Source organism: Corvus cornix, chromosome 19 (assembly GCF_000738735.6).
Source record: "Corvus cornix cornix isolate S_Up_H32 chromosome 19, ASM73873v5, whole genome shotgun sequence".
Lineage (NCBI taxonomy): Eukaryota > Metazoa > Chordata > Aves > Passeriformes > Corvidae > Corvus > Corvus cornix.
The window spans coordinates 7,480,904-7,508,291 of record NC_046348.1 but is presented as its reverse complement, the minus strand read 5'-3'; the positions used below and the strand labels follow the sequence as shown (position 1 = coordinate 7,508,291).

The window sequence follows — 27,388 nt, the reverse complement described above, 5'->3', positions numbered from 1 at the left end:
ACACACCAAGAGTTACATGAACACAAAACCAGAAATTATTTCATAAGGTGGCTGAAGGACTCCATCCAGAAAGTGCCTATGGGGTTGAACAACTTCTGTGAGCTAAAAATAGAAGTCAGAGCCTTTTCCTTTCCCTTCAGCCATTAGAAAATGAAAGAGGCTAAAGCATGTCAGTGAGTAAGAGAATAAGAGTGACTCAAGTTTCTATTTCTGGCAGAGCTTAAGGAGGTGCTTTCTTTAAGCAGACTTCTGCTATTTCTTTGCTAATTCATGGAAGCTCCATGTGTGCCAGGGGAGCCAGAGGCAGATGGCTGGAGAAAAAGCCATTTCAGTTCCGTTCTTATTTAATCCAATAAGGACGAAAGGCAGATTGGATAAGATTCACTGAGCTCTGAGCAAGCCAGTGTTTTGCTAGCTTTAAGTTCCAGCCTTGACTTTTCGTTCTGTGGTTCATAAACAACAAAGGATTAGGTGACAGCATCTGCACCTGAGTTACACAAACCACAAAAGCTAAAGGAGTCCTGCTTCTAGCAAAGTACAGAGGAAGGATAAATTTCTACCTCAAGATCCCAAACCACCCAGTGCAAACTATTACACTTTCAGTCTAGTCTTTGACTGCAAAAGGATGCAAACATGTTAAACAGAGTAACTAGACCAGTCCCTGTGCCACAGAAGAGTCCACTGAGAATCAGGTGCCATTATTCTGTCTTTATGGAGATTCAAGTGCTGGAGCTACAACCAGTTTCAATTTTTTTTAGGATGCTTCCTGTAATCTTCCATCTGTATGTTTGTAACAGGCAGCCTAAAACAACCTCCTTGATTAAAGACAATCCCAACAGAAAACCGAGGCCTCCCATGCTGCAAACCTTGGCATAAAAGGGAAGAATAATAGTCCAGAGAGCCACCTGCTTCAACTAAAACAACGTGTGCCAGCCAACAAGCAATGGAGAGATGAAACTGGTGAGCACTTTCCAACCTTAAAAAGAACAATCTGTATGATAGAGGGATGCACATGTGTGTACAGAGATGGGCTTCTTAACAGAGAAGCAGAAGAGCAAGAGCTTAACTTGCAGTAGCTAATTCAGGAGGAAAGTACAGAGCACAAATTAGAAAGATTAATGACAAGCCATAACTCCAAACCCAAAATGACTCCTCCTTATGCACAGAATTTCTTCAGCTCAGCACAGCTTAGGCCATCCAAGAGACTACACAAGCTCTGCTACAAAAATGAGGGATTTGAACAAAATGTCACCAACTGCTGTATGCTTTCCTGGAAACAAGAATGAATGGTTCACACAGATAAATGCTGCACGTGCAGCTGGGCTGAAGTGGAGCAGCTCCAGGAGGAAGCAGAGCACTGGAGCCACAAAGGAATTAAATTGTGCAGTCCCTTTCACAAAACCACCAAGTTTCATTCATGCACTGGTGAGAGAAGTAGATGCAGTGAGCTTTTCTCTAAGAGCAAGTGAGTCTCCTTGTTTTCTAGGTTTGAAATATGTGGACAACTGACTGACAACAGGGTGCAAGTCTTCCTGTGCCTAATGTTTAGATTTTTGGCAAACTCAGCCTTCTCACGCTTGTAACATTTCTAAACTGCTCTGATGACTGTTACAGGAGGCCTAAGGCCACAGGACCACATTTTCAGAAATAATGACTCCCCAGTCTCGTTTCTCCCAGTTCCTGTCATTGTGACTCCTCCTGAACTCCAAGGCACACGAAGTAGAAACACACAGCTACAAATGCACAGAACAGAAGAGAGGCCAAGGGCAGGCAGCAGACAATTCCAAACACTTAAACATTTATTTGGCACTTCAATGTATATTTCTTAAACATAAAAAACAACATTCAGCAGCTGTCAGCACAGCAAAGAAAGGCAACACAAGTGTGCATATAGGCAAACACTCCAGTAGCACGGCACAAAGGTGGGGGCCATGCCAAAGCCAGGACATCCTGCGGAATTCTCCACTAGCTCAGCCTGCTCCCACACCAGGCCCTTGCTAGGTCTTCACATCCCAAAGAAAAGCACAGAAATCCCACAGCCAAAACACAGCATTCCAGTCCTGGTCCAGATGGTGGGAACCTCCTGATAGAGATGGTGATCTCTGAGTTTTTCCTCAGCATCCATGGAAAGCTCTCTCCAGGCGTCTCCGGCTGCAGAGCTGAACTTCAAGTTCTCCCTGATCATCATATACTTCACCTGAGTTAAAGGCATGAGAACGACTCCTTTCTGAGAGGGGGTTTACTAAGGGCTTGATATGTTCGTTTCTTTTCCTTCTGTTCTCTCCATCTGCAGTTCTTACAGGAGGAGAAACCTCGCAGGGAACTTTCTCCGGGAAGGTCACAGCAGGACACGCTCCGTGGTTGTCCCTTCCCAACACCACTGGGTCGGCCGTGCCACCCAGTGGCGAGCGCCTCGTCAGTGCAGGAGTGAAAATCTGAAACCAGCAGGGCAGCTGAGAATGAGGCAGGAAATCCGTGTTTCTACTCAGTTTTGCTGGTGGATTTCAGTGACCTATCACCAAATTCGTGTGTCTGTACAAACCATCTGTTCTCTTACACGTATTTAGACACACAGAGATAGATCATAAAATATAATACTGTATGGAGAATTCATGTATATGCCATTAAATTTTACAAATCAGACATACACACTCAGTTTTGTTCTTATTTAAGCTTAAAGTAGCATGTTTGAATGGTTGTTTTGAGGAAAATAGCCCCATCCCTCAAAAAAAAAAAAAAAAAAGCTTTCAGTTATTTCAGATCCCCAAATCTCTGATTACTTCTTATGGCTTAGCTGGCTTTAGAATAATTCAGAACTTCTTCTGCCTCCTGGTGTCTTGTGAAGAGAAAAGCCTTCTGAAACAAAGAGAGAAGCTCTTGCCCATGGGGAAGAGGTGGACCTGAGCATTCACACTTTGCAATACACTTGAATTTTGCAGGATAATAAAAAAACCCGAGATGCTTTCTTGAATTGAAACTTCCCTTTTTCAGCTGGGAGTTGAAGGCAAGTCCTGCAGTGTCTCACAGGCCTGGCTGTGCCTCCTTTCAGGGCTGTGTTAGCTGGCAGAGATCAGGCACCTGTGGAGAGACAGACAGCAGTCGGGGAGGTTATGAAAAGCCACACAGTGCCCACCCTGAGGTACAGCTCTCTCTTTTACATCATGCCATCATCTCTAAATTAAGGGGGAAATGCCAGTGGTGTGGCTAGAACAGTTAAAGGAGTGCCTTAACACTCCACTAATTTGGTTTTGAGATGTGATGAGCAACAACAGTACAAAATACAAAATTTAAAAAAAAAACATCTATGTTGCTCAGATCGGAAGAAAGTAATTATTTAAAGCCAGGGAATCAATGCAGGGGACAGGGATGGTAGTATTCCTGCTTTCCTCTCCTCTGGTCATTTCAGACTATTCATTCCAAAGGAGTACGTAAACCCATCCAGGCAGCTGAGTTGCTCTACCTCAGCCAGAGTTTCAGGGTCCTTGCACTAAAGGGGATGGAATAACCTCCCCCAGTGTAAAAAAAACCGCACCAAAAACTCCCTAACAAACCCAAACCCCCACACCAAACAACTCTGAGGAGCAAACTGAGCCAACAAACCCTGCTTTGAGGGCCCTGCTCTGCCATCTTCCTTTGCTTGCTGTGAGAGCAGGGTGAACTATGAAACCTCTGTGCGACAGAACAGCTGCAAACATAGGCACAAATGAGCAGCACATCAGCACATACAGACTGACAGCGGGGTTGAATACACAGAGTACAAGCTCATTTCCAGGAGAAAAGCATGTGACACTGCCATGCCGTGGCATTTGAGACTTTAGGAGGAAGAACAGAAGCAAATTAGTGGAATGCATCACAATGTTCAGTTTAGGCTTCCGTTTGAAGAGCTGGTTAATTTTTTTATTATTCTAAGAAGTCGCTCATTTAATTACAGGTTTAATTTCTCTGAGTACTACTCCTGGCCCAACTGTCTTCCCTCCATGTTCTTGGTCCAAGGCACATAATGTTTTAGTGCCAAAATAATTTTGAAAATTTGAAGCCAAAGAGTCAAAGCAAGACCTTGAAACTTTTACTCAGGATCTTATCCTGTCTGGTCTTGAAAACCTCCAAGGATGGAGACTATTTAACTTCAACTTCCACTACCTGTGAGGATACAGTTGCACTGTAAGCTTCTGCATTTTACTGCACAGAAATAACATTAATTAGGATGTAAAATACCATAGAAGACTGCCTGAAGCATGGGTTAATCAATTTGTAGCTTCAACCAGTCCTAACTTGGGACAAGTTAACTCCTTTTTCCCTTACTCCATTTGGTTGATGCTTGTCCAACCTCCTCCCCAACATTCTTAGTCATAGAACTAGACATTTAATCCGTGTTAAAGATGCCTTTGGGAGGCTCTTACCTTCATTCAGTTGAACTCTGATGACCTCATCAGGATTTTTTCTGCAAGTTCTTTGGCTGTTCCTAAACCAAAAATGACTTTTTGTCTGATTAGAAGAACGTAACGGTGAAATCAAACTTGGATGCAGGAACTCAGGCAGCCACAGGCAAACATTAAAATGGCAGGATGTCGCAGGAGATAAATTGGCTTCAAGATGAATTTATGAGGTGGAGCCTAATGACCCTCAAGAGATGGCTGAGATTTTGCCAAAAACCTTTGAGTAGCAAGCTCTTTGGAAGGTACATTTTCCAATAAGAGCTTAAAAATCAGACAGGAAGCTTTCACTAGGGACTGTCAGACATTCAGCTGAGCATGCAGCTGCTCAGCATTAGCGAACATGAGGAATACTTTATAGATTCTGCTAAGGTATCATGCTACAGACTGCTTCCACCAGTGCTGAGCACACATCAAAACCACCACAGGTACCAGAACCTACTGCTGATTCTGAGCAGTGGCAGTTGTGAAAGCCAACAAAGTGACAATAAGAATACCCCCAGCATTTCCTGGGTGAAAGAAGCTGAGGTGGTGGGGAAGACAGAGACCTCAGGAATGCAAAAATATCTGGGAGTGTAGAACTGCCCCTCAGCAGGAGCTTTGGCGACTTCAGGAATTTGTTTCATAGGTCAGCAGAGTTTTAGAATTCCAGTGTTTAGCTGCTGATCACTGGTTTGTTTAGACAGTGACTTCAACAAGCTTCATTATGTTCCCCATACCACTCAGTACAGACATTTTGCACACTCTGAGAGTCAAATTAATTATCCTGACAGATACAAAATTTGGTTTCATTACCTGCCTTTGAAAGAGAATCAATATTGCCCACTGCAGACAGCATATCTGGCTCCATGACCAAGGCAATACTCAAAGCAAGCCACACAGAGAGTCAACGTGACAGAGACAGACAAATCCTTGTGTGTGTGTGACAGAGGGAAACACAAATGCCAAAACTGACTTCATTAAACACACATCTGAACACCTCGTCCTGGAACTACAGCTGTATGGATTCTGGGGTTCCAATTTAAAAAGGACTATTTGCAGCTCAGGCTTCTTATAGCAGAGAGCTGATAATGCTCCTTCTAGATGGAAGATAAATATTCCTGTTTGCAAATTAGCAGGTCATCTTCTATTCAAGTACTATCAAACATATCTTAAAAGCCAAAATAATACGGAGGGGAAACTATAAGAATATGATTCCCCACCCTCATATAGGAACCCTGCTTTCAACAAGAGAAATTTAATTAAGAACAAATTAGGAATGGAAACAGAGCCCAGAACTTAAATACTGTCTGGTAATCATTTTGTCTGAGTACATAGTCTGTAATAGCTTTTCTGTGCGTCCACTTGGGACTCTTCTAAGGAAACTACAGCCTAAAAACATTCCTTTATTTTCTCAAGTTTTTCTGTTTGTTCAATCCAGGAATTCTGATCCATGCACCTCCACAAAAAAGCTCTCCCATGTTTTTAGTCCCATCTACTGTACAGCTGCTGTGGAAACTCCTCAATGGAAAACAGTGAGCAAATAAGTGCAATGTAGAGCCAGACTGCTACTTCACCTGAAAGAAATGACAGGATTCACGCTTTTCCTGTGGCCATTCTGCCAATGGCCATGGATTTACCAGGAGAGAGATTAAATGGCAAAATTCAGGGGAGCAAAATTAATTTGACATGCATTTCTGATGAAAAGATGACTGCTTGTGTTACTTTGGCTTTCTTCGTTGACTCTCCTCAGGTTAGAAGTTCTCTTCTGGATGTCCCATGGAATACCTGTACCCAACCAACCTTTCCACAGATGGTTTAATACAGCTGCACAGAGTTATGAAGGCACCACCATATTGAGAGCAAAGCTATCAGAGGATATTGGCAATTGTTACTACTTAATATTTGCTGATTAAAACCTTCATGGCTTAGTTGACAGAACTAGATTGCCAAAAAGAAAAAGAACAGAAACCTCTCAGAATAAGAGACAACAAAATCTGCCAGAAGAGCTACAAACAGACAAGATGCACATCCAAGGCAGTGAACAGTTACTGACAAAGCACTGTTTGCATGCGTGTTAGCAGGCACACAGATCGACTCCTGGCCTTGGTAAATGATAAACAACCAACCTGTTGCTGCCCTTCACTTCATCCAGCTCCTTCTGCAGTCTGGCACTCTTCTCTTCCTCCTCCTGCAGCTTCCTCTTCACCACACGGAGCTCCTGCTGAGCTTCACACTTAATGTCATTGGCCACAACCACTGCAGTCTGCAGGTCAGCCTGGAAACGCCTCCACTCTTCTGTGTCCTCCTGGAAGGGAGCAATTACAACCCCAAACAGCTGTAAAAATGCACCCACTCGAGCTGAGCACTTAGTTATTGGTCTCTATTGCAGAAATCACAAGCAACCAAGATTTCCCCACAATTTTAAGGTGGTGCTGGGGTCAAACTAAACACTTGCCTCTTTATAGTACCAAAAACACTGCCAAAGAAACTTATGCTAAGCTTTCCACTCCAGTACTGCCAAGAAGTCCAAAGTGAAGAGAATGAAGACTTAAAGGGTGCAGAAAGAATTTCCACATTTGTTCTAGGAAAACACAATGCCTCTCTCAAACCCAGTATTGCACTAAAGATCAGCTTAGCTTTGTCTTGGACCTTAAACCTTACCTTCATCTGCTTAGTCAGAGCCTTCAGCTGCCTCTCTGTATCTTGTTTTTGTTCTTCCAGCTTCATTGCTTTACCTAGGAATGATAAAAAATGTGAAAAGATTATTAAACACATGAGGGCGACAGTGAAAGTGAAAATGGGAGGGCAGAGCAGCTGATTTGGTTTTGCTTCTGGTAATGCCACTGAAACAGACTAAACAGAAATTTAGCAAAGCCATTAATATAAACTAAACTGAATGATCAGGAATGGAACCAACAGCAGAACTCAAACATCTCCAAAATACATCCTGTTATTTTCAGGTATTAAACCAGACTGAAATTTAGAGAATCCCACGTGGATTCACTTACTCAGCACACACATCCCGAGGGATCACTGATGTGCAGAACAGCCACTGGTTCCACCAGGTGGCAGCTCCCCATCCACAGCAACCTCGGCTTCACTGCTCTTCCCAGTGCTTTGCCCTAAAAGCTCTTTAAAAAAAGAGCAATGATTCCAGTTTCTAGAACGGGCAATACTTCCTTCACTGAAGAATGAGGCTTGGAGACTGGCTCCGATATTCCATCTCTAGCACCATCTGTGTAAGTAGCACTTCTGTTCATGAACAGAAGGGAATATCCCAAACTGGAATATTTGTAAAGGGCAGGCCTCCTCCCTGTTGCAGCCATACTGAGCCCTCCAAATAAGTTCACTAAAATCCCTTTCTCCAGCTCCACCTACTTTCTAGGTCACTGATGAGCTGGTTATTGTGGAGTTTTATAGCACGATGTTGTTCCACCTGGTCTTCCAACTCGAAAATGGTCTCTTTCAGGTTTTTGATATCTGCTTCATTCTCTGATGTTTTCTCCTGCAGCTTCTGGCTGGTTCTGCTCAGTTGCTCGGCCTGTCGGTCACACGCCTCCTTCAGCTGACCATACTCGTTCTCAGCCTGGGAGGGAGGAAAGAAAGCTGCAAGTTTGTCCTTATTTCTTAGGAGATCTCACTCATTAGAGGTTTCACTGGGCACCTCATGGATTTAAGAGCTGAACCTGTGTTCTAAGCATTGTGTACACCCAGTTTCAATGCCAATGAGAGTCTCAGGAAGCAGAGATGAGCTATGAATGTCAGTTTTCTTTCCTGGCAATAAAGATAATACATGATGCTGCAAAGGAAATGAAATTTTCTATATGATGACCATAATTCCAAACCAATCTCTGCAGTTAATGAAGGGAGAAGAATTATATACCCAGAAAGCTCCACATCTATTTCTGATTCACATTATGAAAGTGATATCACTGCCTTAGGGCCAGGATGATGATCAGCTCATCCACATTAACATTTTGCTGCTTTTACCATGTGCATTTTCAATGGACTATGAAAACACACACAACAGAGCCAGCTACTGCAGATAAGTGTATTTCTGGATATGGGACATCTGGAATTACTGAAGGGGGAATCTGCTGCACTTCAGTTTGTTGGCTCAGCCCACTGATCAATGCTTCCAGGTTTGAGGGGAGCTCTCTGAGTATGAACAAGTTATGGAAAAGGTGCAGGCTGCCAACTCAGTGAGCAGCACTGGCACAGCCTCACCAAAGGGCAGCCTTACAGAAGCCTGTGGTCTTGTTTGGGTGTCACAAATAGCCAGTGATTCAAAACAGCTTAATTCAAGGGAAGGGAAGAGTAAAAAGACGGAAATCTGTGGTTTCCAAACCAAGCAATAAAAAGTTTGGTTCAGAGTCAGCAGTTTTTCATTTATTCTTCATGAACTGCAGCTCCAGAAAGCACTTGGGAGCTTCCCCTACTAACTCCATTTGCTGTGGTCACCTATTTTAGCTGAAAGGACATCTGGATTTTCTAAATCACTCAAACCATGGAGGTGCTTTTTGGCAATGCTCTCTTCCTCTGCAGCCAATTTTATCATTCTTCTCATGCTCCCTTCCCCATACAGGAAAGGCTGCACACTCTCACTCCTTCTGCAGCCCTGGGACATTATCACTGCTTGTGCTTTATTAACACTTGTTGCATGATGCCTCACACTGCGGTTCCTCTGAATATCCAGGATCACACAGAAAATAGGGACAGTAACTTGCTTAAGCTTGTTGGGAGCAAAGCTATGAACTCACAAATGAGGTAAATTGTTCTAAAACATTTTTTTTCCCATTACTTTACCTATCCTAAAACAGAGTATTTCTCTTTTTTGTAGAAGTATTTGTTTTATGAGAATTATCTCATCTGAAGCTTGACTGTTCATCATTAGCCATGTTGCTGGCAACTATCAGCTTCTCTGAGCATTAACTCATGTCCTTGTGGTCTCAGGACCAATGACACCTATAATTCACTGCTAATTAATTCTGATTAATTATTCAGAATTTAATATTCACAGCTAACTATTCATGCCCTTCTCTCCATCTGATTAGCAAGTGATTTACACTATTTGTTCACGTAATATCAAAGTAATTTTTTATTGATCTGCTCTTTGCTCCAATTGATAGACACAACTCTATTGATTAAAAGAGTAATTTTCTACAGAAGGTATTGGGACAAAATAGTTATGAATTTATAAACACAGCTATGCTAATAGTTATTTCTGAGAAAATACGGATATAGCAGCAGAAACTGAGACAATATAACCATATAACCCCAGCTTCTATTCAAACCTAATCATACAACTTAAATCCTGAAACTTATAATCAATGGCTCAACAACAATGTAAAGACCAACCTACTTATGGAAGGACAGAAACAACCACTTTATTTTAGAGCTGTTACTGCTTTACCTTAGAGAGCAGCCCCTGAATGTGCTTCAGTTCACTGTTTGCCTTCAGCAGCTCTTGTTTCAGCTCAGTGCAAGAGGCTTCTAACTGCGCCTTTTCTGCATGGGCTACTTTGAGCATCTCCTGCACCTCAGAGTTGTCAGAGGTGCAGCCCATCACGTTGATTTCTGCAGCCTTTTGTTTCTCATTCTCCAGCTGAGTTTTGAGAGAGCCATTCTCGATTTTCAGACCTTCCAAGGCAATTTTACAGTCCTCCAGACTTTTTGTCACTGTGCTGTTGCTCTGCTGTTCCACTTCTAGAAGTTTAAGCAGCTTCTCATTTTCTTCTCTCAGGCTTTTAATCACCTGCTGGGCATCCTGATGCTCCCTTTCTAAGCTTCGCAGGCTGCTGGTTAACTGTTGCTGAATGTTGAGCAGTTTCTCTCTTTCAAATTGTGCTTTTTCAAGAACTTCTGCACATTTCTGTTCCAGCTCGAGGACCTTCCCCTCTTGAGCTTCATTCTTGGATCTCTCTTGGAGGAGAGTCATGAGCTTCTCATTTTCCTGGCTCAGATGCTCAGCTCTATCTCTGTGCTGACGGAAGGAAGTCTCCAGGAGAGCTTTCTCTTCCACCAGCTTCTCATTTTCTGTTGTCAGCTCCTGCACCATTTGCTGCTGATCCGACAGCTCCTGCAAAGTGGCCTGCAGTTCTTCTGCCGTGCTGTGGTGATTCTCCTCCATCTTTTGTATTCTTTCTGTAAGAGATGCAACAGAGAGGTCGCTGATGTTGTTTGGAGAGCTTCCTGCAGTGGAACACTTGGAGCCTTTGAAGTGGTTGCTGCTGGCAGATGTTGGCCTGGAAGGTACATCTGCTATGTGTTCAAAGTCGGATGCATCGGGGGACAGGGAGGCTTTGGTGACATCGCTGCTGGAAGAACCGGAATTGCGCAGGGCACCCCCGTTCACGTGCTGCCTGTGCTCCTCCACTTCACCCCTCGACACATTCTTGGATGGGCTTCCAAAACTGGACTCTTGGGTAGTTGGGGTTGGGAGGCTGCTGTCACCCCCGCTGCTTGTGGTTGTGTCTGAGAGAGGAGAGTTCTCTAGATAAAGCAATTTCTCTTTCAAAGCACGGTTTTCTTCTCCCAGGCTAGCAAGCTCTTTTTGGAAAGTCCTGTTTTTTTCCTGAAGGGTCCTTATTAACGGATCTATGTCAGCAGGTGATACTGATTCTAAATTTTGGTTGGAAGCACCCATTCCTTCAGCATTCAGTGACCCTTTCTCTTTGCATTTCTTCAACTCACAACGAAGTTTGGTAATTTCCGAATCTTTCGTCTTTGCTTCTGCCAGGAGTTCTTTAACCTGAGATTCCAGAACAGCCTTGTCACCAGTTTCATTCTCTTGCTTGGACTTGCTGGTGGGGCGCACGTGTTTGGTAGGAGTTGGTGCACCAGAAGAGGTGGGGCTGGGCTGTGTTTTCCTGGTGTTGGCTTGACCACGCAGCACAGCTCTCTCCCTGGACACAGAGGAGGACAATTCCCGGGGTGCTGGGATCCCTGTGCGCTTCGCAGCCGAAACTGTTCCTTCAAAAACGAGGGATGAAGTGAATTTGAGTTAGTGCATGAAGAAAACTAGTCTCACAACAACAATGCTGGAGCCTAGAGCAGTCCTGGAAAAAAACACCTGAGTGTTTGAATAGGTTTAGTCATGACTGAGTGTGTGGATTCATGTTTCAAAGGCTTGTATTATTCTGCATTTCTTCCTTTCCCACCCCCTGCAAAGGAACACAGCCTGGTGAACTTTTTCCCAGTGTAATAATGTAATACGTAAATGCTGCAATACATGAACTACAACCCCCTATTAATTAAATTGATGTAAAGATATAAGGTTATTAATTATTTGAAAGTAAAAGTTCCTCACACTACTTTGTGAAATACTGGATCTAATTCTAATCATTTCTGGGGAAAAGTTCAGTAACTTAAGAAAAGACACTGTCTTTGAAAAAAATGTATTTTTATCACACACAAAACTATTTGCATTATTCTCTATTTAGGCAGACCATCACAAAAGGAGGACTGAAACATTTATGCTGAGCACAGATTCAGTGAAATATAAAACTCTTCTGGCACTTCCAACACTAAGACAATTGTGTTGCTGCAGCTTCTTGCAGAGATGGATGAGAGATTTTCCATGTTATAAATTCCCATCCTCTTATGGAAGGAGAGCAAAAGGAGCTTAGAGAGTTGATGCTGTTCTGTTTGGTCGTTGGTTGGGTTTTTTCCCCACCAAACAATGCAAAGCATTATGTGATTACAAGGGAAATGAAGTTTATGAGTTGCTGATTTTCATCTTTCAAAGTTCTCTTGAAATACAGGACCCCAGGCACTGAAGAAACAATAAGAGACATCTGAACCATGGAAGCTGTAACAAGCTGGTTGAAGAGAAGAAGCTGGTTCAAAAGGAAGGTATGACATGCCACTGCAAGTGACAACACCGTGAATTTAAGAAAATCCTGCTTTCAGGACCTTATTCAAAAGGAAAAGCCCTGAAGTACAGGAATAAAGTGTGGGGATATGGCACAATGAGGAGATGTTGTCCAATGTAGCCACATAAACAGGATGCAAGAGCGAGTTATGCAAACAGAAAGGGCTTGTGAGCCAGTGTTTGCAATAAAAACAAGTTCCAGAAGGACTCTGGGGGGAAATCCTAGAATGAATTCCATCTCCCCACATTCGGGAGGCTCTTTGCCGACACACATGTGCAGTGCTCACGGAAAATCAAAGGGCATTAAGAGCAAAGGGGAGCAGACCCCCCACCTTACACAGCAACCTCATCACCCTCCCACAGCCTTCTCCACGACGCAGGGCACGGGAGGGTTAACATTAACACCACCCCGTTTGCTCAGCATCTCTTTTGAAGAATGCACTGGGTTTATAAAGCCCACACAAACAGGAGCCCCTCCTCCTCCCCCCCAAACACACACTCTCTGCAGCAGCACAATAAACACCCCGAGACAAAGAGCAGCTGAAGAAAAGCCCCCTGAACCCAGCGCAGCACTGGCAGGAGAGCACAGAGAGCTTCTGTCACGGCAGGGGCACGGTGAGGCCAGAGACAAAGGCTCCAGTGTTTTTGGGAAGAGCTACAGGGACAGCCAGGCCCACGCAGCTTCATTCAGTCACCTACAGCTGGAGGGGACAGCACAGCTCCGGGATCTCCGGTGGAAAGCACCACGCGAGCGGAGACGGGAATTCTCCCGCTTGTCAGAGCCGGAGGCCCCAGCTCATGGATCATCCCCTTCCCAAGCCAGGATCTGGCACCCGTAAAAGGTACTCAGAGTGAGCTCAGCACACAAGCAAAACTCCTGGTGCTCATGCAGCCAACGCTGTGAGATGAAGGACATGCAGAACACTGAAAGGACCACGATGTGATGTGACTTCCAGCAGAGAAATCCCAGCTCAGGCACAGGCAGGTGTCCAGGTGGGAGAGCACTTGAATGCATCTTGACCATGGAGTAGGATGAGTGTCCAGTGTACAGAAGCAGTTTTCACACAAGCTGTAACCCTACTACAGTTTTAAGATGTAAAATCCACATTACAAATGGTCAGAGATGCTCTTCAATGGAGTCTAAGGGGTGATTTAAAGCCTTCTCTATGTCCTGGGCTTTTATTTGATCTGAGAGGCTTTTCTACCCTTCACACAAAATTTTATGACAAACGAAGTGCTCTAAAAACTTTTTTAATGCCCAAGCCAGTTCAATAACATGACTGTGAACTGGTCAGTACATGACTACGCAGTATTCTATATACAGTGGGTGGTATTCTGTACATTACAAGAAACAGTGAGGCAATCACACATTAGTACAAATTGCTTGGCACTAAGGAAGCCACCTTTTCCTAGGAGATATGCAGCACTTGTAGAGATGCCAGCGTGTTTCTAATCATCACCAGATGACAACTGCAACATGATCCTGAGCAATGGAAGGCATATACATAAGGATAACAATTAATGATATTTAACTGGGATTATCTGTACTCCACCAGTTTGCCAACCACTGCAGGCTTTGAGCTTACTCAATGTGCCTCGTGTTTTGCAAGACTCCATGCTCTGCTGACTTGCTCTGTCATAAATCACAGAGCCTCTGCTATCCACCAATAACCATTAACCAACCTGGTTTTTTTATGATGTAGAAAGACTTACACATTTTCCTCACTCCACTCTCCACAAGCACCACACAGTACTAAAAAGCCACAAGGAGCCCAGAAAAAAACCCAGTTCTAAGTGCGTATGTTGATCACAAAACACCAAATCAAGTACAAACACTACTTTAAAGTCTATTTTATGGGCAACCCCCCTCTGAATGACCGTGGAATTGAGCAGTGTAGCAGTTGCCAATGACTGCCAACCCCACAGCCCGAGGCTCCATAGGCACGAACTCGGTGCAAGTCCTCCTGGTGACCTGATTAACCGGCCCCCAGTCTGGTGATGGGCTGTGGGAGACTCCAGATGGACTCGTGCCCCCCAGGCTGCTGAATCCAATACAGCCCTGATTTATGCTGCTGCTTTAGGTGGCTGGAATCATGCAGAACTTCACTGCTGCTTTTGAGCAGGGCAGAGAAAAACAACCAGCCCTGAATCTCAGTGGAGGTCACCTCATCACCATGTTCCTCACCTGGGTGCCCAGTAAGAGCTTCTCCATTTTCAGCTGTACTTTTCAGGTGTGAGGCATTAAACCATAACAATAGATAGAGCTTATAATTTTCCAAGTGCTTTAAAATTAACAGCTATTTAACTCAAATCCTCTGAAACACATAATTAAGTTTAGGTTGCGGGACAGGGAAGCAGAGAGAAATGAAACACCTCACCCAAGGGCACACTAAATCAGGATTAGGACCAGGGCTCATGCCCTGCTGTGCAGCTTTCCATGCATCACTTGCTGCCAGGGAGCACTCCTGACTTCCCACTGGCGTCAAAAGCCAAAGTATCACTTTAATGAGATAAAAGTTGACCCCTAGAGATGATCTTTCGACATTTTAATCCCATTTTCAACACAACTACGATGGTTCTCACAGAAGGATCAGGATTACTCTTCAGTTTTTACACATTATGATGTATTTTTGATCTGAGCTCTTAGCTGCTTCCATAGGGACATCCATAACCAGGAGAAAATGGACTGTGGAATAGAGGGAAACATTTCCCAATCCTCCAAGGTGAAACACACAGGATTCTTGACCAGAAGTAACATCCAGGCAGTAGAGCCAATGTACTTACAGTGATAGCAGGGTAAGGGGGAGTAGGAGGCAAACATTTTACCAGTCACAGGGGGACACGTGTGACACCTTGGAATGAAGATTCAATTAATTCGTCTGCCTTTACATTCCATGTGCTCTGAGATAGCACATATCACTGCAGTAAAGCACCAGCCTTGAATTTACATTTATTTTACTTGACCCTTAATTATACTAACAGTTCAAACACCTGCTTCCTCAGCCCCAGAGCAGAGGAAGAATCTCACTTGGGAAGTGACAACATTTGACTACATAAACATCTTTGAAAATGTTCTAATTTCTGCCTTGAATCTATTTTTTAGAACTGGAGTCAATACAAAATTATTTGCCTCTGGCCTTTGTCCCATTTGTATCCCACAACCTGCCCTTTTCTTAATCCTTCCCTCCATCAACATATTAATAACCCAAAGGTTAATGCCATGGTCTTCTGCTGTTCCACAGTGGAGTTAACAGGGAATGTTCCATTTAGTACCTTATTCCTCAATTTTAATCCTGTCATCTCTTAAGCAAACAACAATAAAAACACATTTTTTCCTTCAACATGATCAAAATTCCACGTCAGTAATTCATTGTTCCATAGTTTAAGCAGGTACTAAGCCTCCTGCATGCAGAGCCCATCTAGGTAATTTAAGCACTGATCACGGAGTCATCTCACAAAGCATTTCAGTCATGTAAGACTAAAGCATGGAGACAGATGCAGCCGTGGTGTGATGTTTTTAAACAATGGATACCTTATTTGAATTGCAAGGGCAGGACAACTAACAAGAAATAAAAGAAAGCTATTCATAGCACTCTGCAATGTTCATACATCTCAGAAAGGCAAACTGTTGCCTGCAGACAAGTTTGGCCTCTCATGAGGGATGTTACAGCTTTGTCATTCCAGCTCCTGCTCTTGTAACAGATCAGCAATTTCACTGTCCCGTGTCTGTCATCCCTAAATCCACCTCAGAAAAGACAGTGCAGCAAGAGATTGCAACAAGAAATTAAGGACTAACTCACAGCCTCCCTGGCAACAGAAGACTGGGGTGGCTCTGTCATTCTGGAATTCTCTTCTCACACGCCACGATATTTTAATAAAATTTCCCATCTGAACAGAACTCCTGAGCCTCAGATAGAGAAGGGGTTCCTTGAGGAAAAGGTCAGTCTGAATCAAGTGGGCTGGAAGCACTTAGCACCATGGCTAAGTAAATGGAATATTAACAGCCCACGCTTGTACAGCAAATAAAAAGAATTATTTAACCACCCCACACACTTTTACTGTGCTCTAGCACTTGTGGTTTAGCTGAAATATGTCCTTCTTATCAATTCTGGTTTTCAGCTCATCCTCTGGCTGTGACTCCAGTAGATCCTGGACTCGGCATGAGAGCACTTCCTCACGCTTTGCCAGGATGTGCTGAGAATCCAGAGCAGCACCAGGAACACACAGTGACAGCCCTGCAAGGCAGGCGGGTACCCTGTGCTCAGCTTTGCCTGGGAAAGGTCCTGTCACTGCTTTTAGTTCCTCAGTAAAACAAACCAGAGCCACAGGAGCATCTTAATTCCACCTGGTTTATGACATCTGGTCTAGGACACCAAAATACAGCTGTCTAGTGCCATTTCAGATGACCTTTAGGTATATTTAAAATACTTTCACTGCACTGAAAGATTTGACAGCACCTGAGGGAGATCTGTCTCCTGCTCCAGAGGCAGACAGAGCAACTGGGATGTCTGAAGATACCTTAGGTGCCACCAGACATCGAACTGAACACTCAGACTTTCACAACAGATTTACAAACTGGTGTTAGAAGGCAGACAACAGCAGCTTTTTTTGTGCTATATTCAGAATTCCTCCAGTACCCAAGTACTCTTTAGCTGATTTCCAGCCACACAAGGAACCATTTAACACAATGGATTAATATGGGATTCATGACATCATCGATCTGAATGGAGTCACAGCCAAGTCACAAAAGCTGGCATTAGTCTGGAGTCACCACACTCTCTGTTGACTCCCTATGATAAAGCAGCACAGGTTACAGGGAGCCTGGACGTGTTTTCTGACTTCTTTTGTCAACTCAGAGTAAAGTTTTCAAGAACCTAATTAACTTGGTGTTTAAAATCCATTTTTCAAAAGCGGATAAGCCACTAAGACCTCGAAGCTTAACTGAAAGCCCAGGGGACTTGGCAGATCCCTTTCACTCTGTTCCAGCATTGATCCTGAGATTGATACTGAGACTGATTAAGAGTCAGCTAGGGATGTCCTTTGGGAAATGGTGACTGTAAAGCACAGAGGAAGGATTGTTGTACACTGGACTTCTTTAAAGTACTTTTTCATTAAAAGGTTTCAGCACACATCTCTTTTATTGCAACACCCTATTATCTACTGCCTTTTTTAAAACTTTGTTTAAAGCAAATGAAACAGTTAAAAAACAACTTCCCTGCTGACCAGAGATGACACATTTCACGGTGGCATGAGGAAAAGCAAACATTGAGAAGTAGGGCAGATATAACAGCAGCCCTTACCTGCAGTGCTGGGCTACTTCATAGCAAACCTACAGAGACAAAATCCCTGCACACATTCTGCCACCCTGCTTAATGCTCCTATCCTTAAACCTCTGGGAATGGTAAGACAGCTTGGTAACAAACACTTCAGGGATGCACACAACTAAACCAAGCCATGAGGAAGCTCTGAATCAGTCCTGAGAGCTTCCTGGGGGCTGAAATGTGAGTGGGACTGGATGCAAAAGGCTGGATTTGCAAAGAGACACCAACCAGCACCTACTAGTATTTTCAAAACTGCTTAAGCTGTTTAGAACTTCATATTCGAGAGTGAAATGGCTGAAACTTCTGCTCCACCATCGGCTCAGGCAAAGGCAGGATAAAGAATGACACTATTGTACTGTGGCAAACTATCACGGCTTGATCTGCTTGAAACACAAAGGGAACGAGCTGAACGGGATCGATGTCAGCATTCTTCCACAACAACAGCACTGGATACTCCTTCAGATAAACCTCAAAAACTCAGAAGAGCACATCGTTTTCCATCTCTTTTAGGGCTGTCCTACAGAAAGACAGTGCTCTCTGCAGCAAACAAAGCAAACCAAGGCTTGGCCAGTCATGGTGGTTCCGAACTAATCAGTGTGTTTGCAGAGTGTTAGTCACAGAGGCAACACCTTCACAGGTCAGCAACTCCTTGGGAAGGTTCACTTGTACTCCACCTAGCTTTAAAAAAAGACAAGGAGATGGCTCCAGAACAACAAATGTGGTTTTGATAATCCAGCACTAATTATATATAGAAGCTTCTGCTCAAATAGGGCCTTTTACTCACTTAGCAACACAGACTAAGAGTAATTAAAACATTAACTTTTTTTCTGGATTATTTTAATGGCTTGTTGGACTGTCTGGCCTCCCTGATTGCACTGTCTGTGGAACAGGAACAATATGCAACAGGAGGAAAGAGCTAAAAGGCTTAATGCAAAGATTTTGATCTATGTAATCATTGTGGAGAGTGTAGGAAAGCAATTCAGGTACTGAGATTTGAGATGGAGGAAAAGAATAAGAGACTGAAAAGAAATAAAAATTATATTACAAAGTATTAGGGAACAACAGATGACTGTACCGAAAAAGCTACACTAGCAAAGAAAAAGAAAAAGCAGCAATGAGCATCTTGATTTGAGTAATTCCTAATTTAAGACTTACAGAGACCCCTGACATTTGAGCTGAACACTTGGCAAAGGTTGGATGATTTTTTTAGTTAGAAATATGAGTCTAGAAATCTGGAGTGCAAAAAACACACAAGAAAAGGCACTTTTGGTAACTTAAAGACTAAGTCATGATCAAACTACTTGTCAATGGTTTAAATCTGCAGATGAACTATTGGTAGGACATTCTTTTCAAGGGTGGCCACCACAAGAGACTCTCCCATGGCAGGAATGTAACCCAATAGTAGAGATGACCTTATAGTTGAAGCATCTTCCTTTAGTTCAAATTTTAGCATCTAAACAAGTACTCAAGAATCCAGAAAAGCCCCCAGGAAGTTTCATATTGGTTTTTGAAGAGAAAAATGTCTGCTCACAATTAAGGAATGATCACACATGTTTTATTTTCAGCTTGTTGGATTCATCTGATCAATAACTCTGTCATCTTATCCTTGCACAGAAAGTCACATTTAACTCTTCCAGAAAAGTGTTAAAATGAAAATAGAAAGAGGTCAGCTCTACTCAGTATCTGGTAGTTCCAAGCTCAGCACAGCCACAACAACTGAATTTCAAGTTCACTTTACCACAGCTCAATTCTGTTACAGTGGAAACAAGGTCGCATTCAGAAGGTAAATGAGACGAGATCTGATCAAAACCCTGTTCACAAAGTCTCATTGTGAATTTCAGCTGACTTTCTCTGCTCTTTATGGGCCTGTTCACATACAATTCCTCTCTGAATAACAGCACGAGTAGTTAAAATCTCTTTACCCTGAGAGACTTGCCAGTGTCCACACAAAAGAGTCCCTCTGACCATTTCTGATGCTATTTACTTGAGTTTCCTGCAAGTTTTTAAAGTCTCAAATGAAAACTCAAGCCTGGATATCTCTGCTTGGAATAAAACTTTAAACCCAGAAGTACAAAAGCAGTGCAGGCTCTACTGTAAAAGAGGGAACTTTAGCTCCCAAATCCAAAGATACATCTGGAAAATGCATTGGCTGAGCTAAGAGACAAGAACTGCTCAGTGCATGCCCAACCTCTGCTCTCCCAAGTACAAACCTCCCTTTCCAATCTGCTCAAGAGTCAAGGAGCATCCAAGGGGCTCCAGGGCTCCACAAGGCTCTGGCACCAAGGGAATCATGAGGGTGCTGCTGTGTTCACCCCCAAAGTGAGGGATACAAACCCACATTGCCAACACGGGTGCAGGTCCCAAGTGGGATGGAATCTACCCCTGAGCTGCTCTGGATTTCTGGAGTACCCAGCAACCTGGCATAACAAACACTGAGCCACCCAAAGCAAATGTTCAGGGAAACTCTATATCCCACACTTGCTGGAATATCCCTATGGTAAACTCAACACTACTTTTTTTGGAACTGTTAATACCACTGGGCCTGCCAAAAACTTTAGTCATCTACAAGTTATACCCCTTGTCTACCCCCACAAAAGAATGACTGAAACTTTCAATATGTAGCATTATCTCCAAATTTATCTGGTGAAAGTTACAGAAATAGAGAATTTTCCCTTTTTAAAATGAAGTACTCTTACTTGCTGGTTTTAATGCAAATTTGTAATTTCCACAACCATCATAGCTCATTATTTAAAAAATACATAATTTTTATATTCCTTAGGGGGGCCTTGACTCTATATACTTGTGACATTAGCACACCAAAATTATTGGGATTTCTGTGTACTATGACACTTCCTGATTTTGTTTGTTCTGGAACATTTCCTGCCTATGCACCTGTAAAAACAAGATAGAATCAGGTAGAATCATCTCATAGCTACAGCAAAATCAATTTTAAGCCAGACTCTATTCTGGTGGTTTTTTAGACAACAATTGTTTAAAAATCTTGAGAAAAATATTGACAAATGTGAACTTTTCTGTGAAGAGGGACAAAATCACTGCTGTTTCACTGCAATGAGGGATTTTCTGTTTGATCTGGTTGGTTAGTTTGGCGTTTCCTTTGTTTTCCTACCTGTTAGCTCTGAGGCTTCAGCTGTCCAGAAGGTGTTTAGCAACGACTGTGGGGAACATCCTTGGAGTTACTAACAGAACGTGCTGTTCAGAAAAAGCAGGGATTTGCTCCAAGATAAAGCAGAGAACTAATTTGTCAACTCCTATGGCTGTACTAGGAATATTCCTGAGATAAATGACCACTAGCTAGAGTAAGAATCCCAGGATTTTCCTTGATTCTAGCTTGCAGACAAGGAGCTAATTCTCCTCAGTGCACACAGCAGCTTCCCAGCTAATCTAGCCCAGAAGTTCTTCATTCAGCCATTGCTGGGTTAACAGTGGTGATAAAACATCTGCACTTCCATTTCTGGAAAATACAACTATAAGGGATAAAATACTAGTGTTGAGTATTTCGAGAAGTACAGGAAATTAAAAAGCAAACAAAACTAACCAGTCCTAAATCTAACCTTACCAACTCACTTGACAGTGGCCATCAGTAGATGTGTTTCTCCATGTACAGTGGTTTTTACAGTGGTTCAAGTGGTTCAAGTTAATGAAGGAGTTGCCTAAAACCTCCCACTCCAAGAATCCAAATGGAAGGAACAATGAGAACCCTGCTCCTTCCAGACAAGCCAGGTGCTGTGGATCACTCCTCTAACCATCAAAATACACCTGACAACTCTCCACAAGCACAAAGGATAACCAAAAGTAGATTTTAATAGGGGAAATGCTTAATATCAATATTTTCACAATTAGAAGGGTCATTTACTCAACCTTTAACTGTTCAGGAGCCCATGCTATGGACTGAATCACAGAACTGATAGAGATACCTGCATGGGGCTTTATCACCCTTTTGCTTACTTTGTTAAAGGTGGATCCTGCTCTAATTCATTGTCCTTCCCACTGAGGGAGCAGAGCTATCACTGAGGAAAAGAAGCTGAAAATGCCTCTCCAAGCACTGCTGTGGAATGCTTTGTGTCAGGAATCCATGATCCCAACCTTCAGTTCGGGAATGCTGCCCCACACTCGGCCAAAAGGCCAGCGCTGACCGAGCCAAAATAACTTCTTTCCTCATGAATTCCCAAACCCTGCTAATCCAGAAAGACTGGAGGGGAAAGGGATCAAAAATGGAAACATGAAAAGAGGTTCCTCCTCCTTCCCTAAAAGGGCAGAACTTAAAAGCTACAAACTTTTTCTTTTAAAATTGTTTGCTTAATGCTTAATAACCAGTTTGCATTGCCTCGGTGTTACAACTGCCTTTTGTTTACTGAAATATGATGACCACATCATAAACCCAGTTTTATTGTCACTTCCAGCCTGCTTCTGTGAGGGGGTGGGGAGAGGACTCTGATTTAGTCTCCACAGCTCATCCAGAGCTTCAGCTCAGCCCAGCACAGCGCTAAGGGAGCTGGAACAGCCAATACTGGGAACTGGGCTGAAATCATTAGAACTATCAACACAGGATGAGACACATCAGGAAAAGAAATGAGACAGAAGGGGAGAGGAGAAAGCTCATAACATAATGAGATGTTTATCTATAAAACATTGCCCACTTCAAAGCAGGAAGAGCTTCAACTCCTTGGTTAAAAAAAAAAAAGCTTTTAATTAAAAGATCAGTCAAAGATTTTCCACAGTCAAGCAGCCTCAAAGAAACTATGTGTGGAGGAGGCTGAGAGTCATTTTTAACATGATTAGTCCATTCTTCAAACTCAACAAGGTTTTATAAAAGCATTTCTCAAGATCTAGAAGATAAGGATTGTGGAAATATCCCCAGCCCCTCAAAAAGGGGCTCTTCCCCTCTGACACCTCCATCTTCATCAGCTTTCACACTGGAAAAGCCTGGAAATAAACTATGAGAGCTCTGTGCCTCCCACCTCGTGGCAAGATAGATTGTAATCCTAGGACCCATGGCTTTGGCTTAAGCAAAGTTATTGCCATGGACTTTAGGAGGCCTGGAAACTTGACTTGAAATATTTCTGAACAACGTAACTTGAAATATTTCCGTACACTGCTCTAGTCAGCTGAAAACAGGCTGTACTGAGCACACAGCCTTCCACTAGACAAAGGCTGAAAAGCCTTTGAAGGTTTAAATGAATTGCACCACTTTTCTGGAACACTCTTTCCATTCAAGGAATGTTTCCAGACAGGGATGGACATGACACCATCACCTTATCCCCTCCCAGCATTACTGCTGACACTACATGCTCTGGGGAACAAGACTGTGAACCACTTCCCTTTGGTCACAGAATTTTTTAATGTTTTTTCTTTTCTGAAAAAAAAAAAAATCCAGGATTTAGAAAAAATCCAGGATTTAGCCTTAAATAAGTAAAATGCAACATGTTCTCTACAGGCTGCACTTTAGCAACTATTTCACTTTACTGCAGATAGACAACACCAGGGCTACTGCGCTCTGGAGAAGCTTTCCAAGCAGAGAATACCAGTCCCTGGAACGACTCCTATTCATGGAAACTCAGTCATCCTCACTTACCAGCTGTTAATTATGACTAATGAACCTTCTGCTGAGTTGGTTCTGCTCTGCACGAGCACAGGGAATTACCTCTGTTTTATTTCAAGAATCACAACCATTTTTGTCTATGAGAGTAAGTATTCAGTGATACTTTCAAAGGACTTTCCCGTATTGCAGAGAACTCAGTTCCTGCCAACAAATGTATCATTATCCACACCTTTGTGGAAACAACCCTTATAAAAGTGATTATATGAGCATAATTATTTGCTATCACAAGGATTTCTACATCTCTGCAATGGCAAAATGAAGAAGACCTTTGGGATGTGAAAAATACAAAAGAATATCCTCCAGATGCAGGGAAGAAGCCACCTTTGTATTCTACATTGTTCAGACTAATTAAAACAGCTTTCTATCCTTAGTACAGGATGGGATTCCTTAATTCAGTTGGGGAAGAAAGAAAAGTCATCCAACGTAAGTAAAATGTGTCAAAGGATTAACTGCACCCCATCCCTAGAGCCATTTTCATCCCATACATTAATAAATATGATTCCACTGGAGTTACTGGTAAAATTCTTCCTTGCCTGAGTAGCAATGATTTTTAACACTTAGCACCAAAGCATCCATGAGGACAGGAATGTGAGAGGAACATAACTCTGCTCATGGGATATGGACACGTTTGCTTTGCTCCTCATAGCTTTCCTAAGCAACTGAACAAATTCCAGTCAAGATACAAAACCTACAGAGCTGGTAACAAATGGAAAATATACATCCCTGTTTCAGCCAACACATCCCCTACACATGCTCAGAACTGAACCCTGCAAACTCCTGTTAGCCCTGTGCTTTCCCAAGAGTGCATTTTTCCAGTGATGAATACCAAATTTGCCTGTAAGAACTTCAAATGTAAATTTTGCTGTTGAGAAAAACATAGAGCTTGTTAGCTGTGTGCTACAGAGCCTGATGAAAAGGGCAGAAAGCTGCAGCTCTGATGTAATTTATAGCCTGAGAGAACCGACCGATGATCACACAGCACACGAGGACAGAGTGCTCTGCCCCAGAACATGCAATCCATATCTATTGATGCTTGTGGAAAAACATTGCATGAAATATAATAGATGGAACATTCCAAAGAGACCTGTGAACACACGCCTACTTTGGATTACAGGAAGAAAAAAGTTGATGCATGGAAAATCTAACAGTGTCTATTACCATCATCACAGATAGCAGTTTTAGATCATCTTCAATCACCATGCTCAAACTGTTTGGAGATACAGAATGGGAAAGTATCAGAAAATAATGAAAATATCAAGTATTTGTCAATCTTCTAGTGTCAGTCTGCAACAATCACAGAAAAGTCAAATTAAGTTCTCCTCAAGCAGTGCAGTACAAATGAAAACAGAGAAGTACTCTGCCTCAGTTGTACAGCCTCATGGTGTGCTGAAAACTACACTCCCTGTGGAAATCAGATTTTATGAAGAGTAAATTAGTAAAATTGGGGAAGAATTGAAAAGAGAAAAAAATAAGATCGATTACTTTGCTGAAATACTGGTAGAAGGTCCAGAACACAGGACTGCTTCTGAATAAACTCCTCAGTACCTCCAGAGCTCTGGCAGGTTTCAGCAGGAAGACCAAGGGACAATACTTGCTCAAATTTCTTTGGCCAGCTCTACAACTGTAAGATCTTGAGGAGCCAAATACAGCCCAAATAAAAAGAAGCAAGCTTCTCTTTTTCTCCAAAAAGCATTATTCCCTTCTCCTTTCACCCTTTCCCCTCTTTCAAGTAATTTAATACTGTGTCAGAACCAACACAATCACAACTATCCCCTGGCTGTTTCCTCGTCACTCTGCAGCTGTCAAGCACATTAACTAAACTAATGAAGCAATCATCAAGAAAATTAGCTTTTACATTTACTATCATGTTAGATCTACCACTGGTAGGTCCTAAAACACCATCAGCACTGGGGCAAAAGCACAGTCCACAGCTCTGGACTCACAGGACAAGTTCTTGCTGACCAGCTCATTCAGCAGAATTCCCAGAATCTCTCTGCCTTCATCCAAAAATGGCCTTGTTTTGCTGATGGAAATTAATCTCACACAAAATGCATAAACCACATCCTGCTGCCTGCCATGCCCTAGAAGTTCTTCTTGTAAAAGCTGTCGTCCTGCCCATGGAGAAAGTACTCCCACTCAGCACATCCTCCCAGCCAATGCAGAAAACTGCTGGGAAGGCCCTGTAGCATAGCAGAACTTATTGATGATCTTTTCCATTAATTTAGCATTCATTAGCCTTTCAACTTGGAATCAGGGTGGGGATTATCACTTAACGCTGCCTCAGATAATTTCAGAGGTAAATTATTCACACTCATGACTAAATTCTTCTAAGAGGCCAGTCCAGACTGTGACAGTGTCTGGCTGTTCCCGTTTCGCTGGCCTGGGAGCAGAGGAGACTCTGCCCCTGACTGAGGTGTTTGTCAGTCCTTCTGAAATGATTTAATCATGTCAGTCCTGTCAAGTCACCTCACAAGACCAATCAACAGAGCCAGCCCTCACTGGCCTTGGAAAAAAAGCTTAAGTCAAGTAAAAATTACCCTCCAGGGGAAAATAAACTTCTTCAATACCAGTTTAATCAGCAGTGTATTACTACTCTGAAAAATGAGAGCATCTGTAAACCCCCCCATGCAAGAATGACTTGTGGGAGGAAGAGGTGACTAAGGAATTAAACTATCCAGTGGAGAGCAAATTGTGGTTTGCTGGCTCCACTGGGAACAAAAGGTCTATGGCTCACTGCCCGAGCTCCAAGAGGACATGACTTGCTGTCGGTATTTCCATGAAAGCTGTTACGTGATTCATTAGCTTTGCTGGCCCCTCTCTCCTCCCTCCCTTCCCCCCAACACTATCATTAAACTCATCTGGTCTCTCGAGCTCTTGCTTGGCAGAAATGGTGTTCTGACATCCAACAGAGTTAAAATGAACGGCTCCCATGTTTGAGAGAAAGGGAGGGAGGCAGATGAGGGGGACTAAAGAGAGCACCCAGAAAAGATCTGACTACACACCCTGAAAACAAAGAACAGAAAGGACAAGAGCATGTATTTCTACAATAGCATTTATCTTGAAATTCTTCTATGTTTTACACTGAAAAATCCCTTCCTCAAACGAAGCCACCCCTGGGCCAGGACGAAACAGACGTAAGAAAACAGATCAATACTGACTCAGTGCATGCACTGACACTTGATATTCTCATCCAAGCCATGTAAGCATGTTTTACAAATAAACACAATTCCAAAAAAAAGCCTAACCCTTGGATAACCCCACCCATCACCTTGCTCCAACAAGAGAAGTTAACATTTCCCATTCAAGCGATTCTTTCACCCAAGTTTTTGTGGGTATTGAGTCATTTTTTTTCCACCTCTTCCCAAAGATATTAATCATCCATCACCTGCAGATGTTTAGAGGATAAACACCCCCCATCACCGTGTCAACCAGTGTCAAAGAATGTCAGTGCTCCTGTTCAGAAATAACAGGAGGCCTCCCTGTTTCCAAGGCAAACTATGTTTGAAAGGCTTTCTCCCAATAAATACAGTGCACTGGATAATGCTGGATTCTTCCGTATAGCTCCCAGGAAACGTTCCAGCTATTCCACAGGTGCTCTGGCCTGTGTTTGTATACACTAATACTTCCTCTAGCTTGGGCAGCCAGCTTCAAAAGCAGAAAACTAATTCTGCTGACAAACTGCAGCAATATTCACTCTTGTTTCACATCATTTTCTACGCTACTTTATAAGTGTTTTCATTCTAAAACCTCCACTGGTTTTAAAAATAACAATATTCAGAGCACTGGGGTATAGCAGGAACACCAATCACTTGCAAGAAGCAGAGTTTTGGCAAACAAGTGATGCAAACTTGGGTCACACCCCACAAAGTTCTCACAAATGACTGTAAGAGCTGTTTAAAATAAGTTTTAAATTAGAAGCCAGGAAAAGCCTATAGAATATAATATTATTACAAGCAATCGTCTCAAATCCTTGTTAGACACTCTTTCACTCTTAGGAAGACAGAGATTAATTTGAGATGATACTGGGCTGTTAGAGTCTTGTCTTCTGTTCAAAACATTCCCATCGGACACCAGCAGTGGATTTCTTTCCTCTGTCTTCCCTTTTCCACAGTCCCTTGTCCAGGCAGTCCCATTTCTTTGTATTAATGTGTTACTTTCA

At 42.8% G+C, this 27,388-nt stretch overlaps 1 protein-coding gene across 6 annotated transcripts in view; it reads right to left on the bottom strand.

The window, feature by feature from the left end:
• SPECC1 (sperm antigen with calponin homology and coiled-coil domains 1) overlaps nucleotides 1–27,388 on the bottom strand; it is an 87,842-nt gene that overhangs the window by 25,481 nt on the left and 34,973 nt on the right. For 4 of the 6 annotated variants that reach the window (XM_039562897.1, XM_010402400.4, XM_010402399.4 and 1 more), the window contains 4 exons: nucleotides 9,829–11,387; nucleotides 7,794–8,001; nucleotides 7,077–7,150; nucleotides 6,542–6,720 (listed from right to left, as the gene is read on the bottom strand). In XM_039562897.1, the coding sequence (XP_039418831.1) occupies nucleotides 6,542–6,720; nucleotides 7,077–7,150; nucleotides 7,794–8,001; nucleotides 9,829–11,387 (2,020 nt within the window). Of the gene's footprint in view, nucleotides 1–411; nucleotides 3,079–4,400; nucleotides 4,463–6,541; nucleotides 6,721–7,076; nucleotides 7,151–7,793; nucleotides 8,002–9,828; nucleotides 11,388–27,388 lie in introns of those variants that run through there. The other 2 variants (XM_019287590.3, XM_019287591.3) reach the window with 2 other exon arrangements.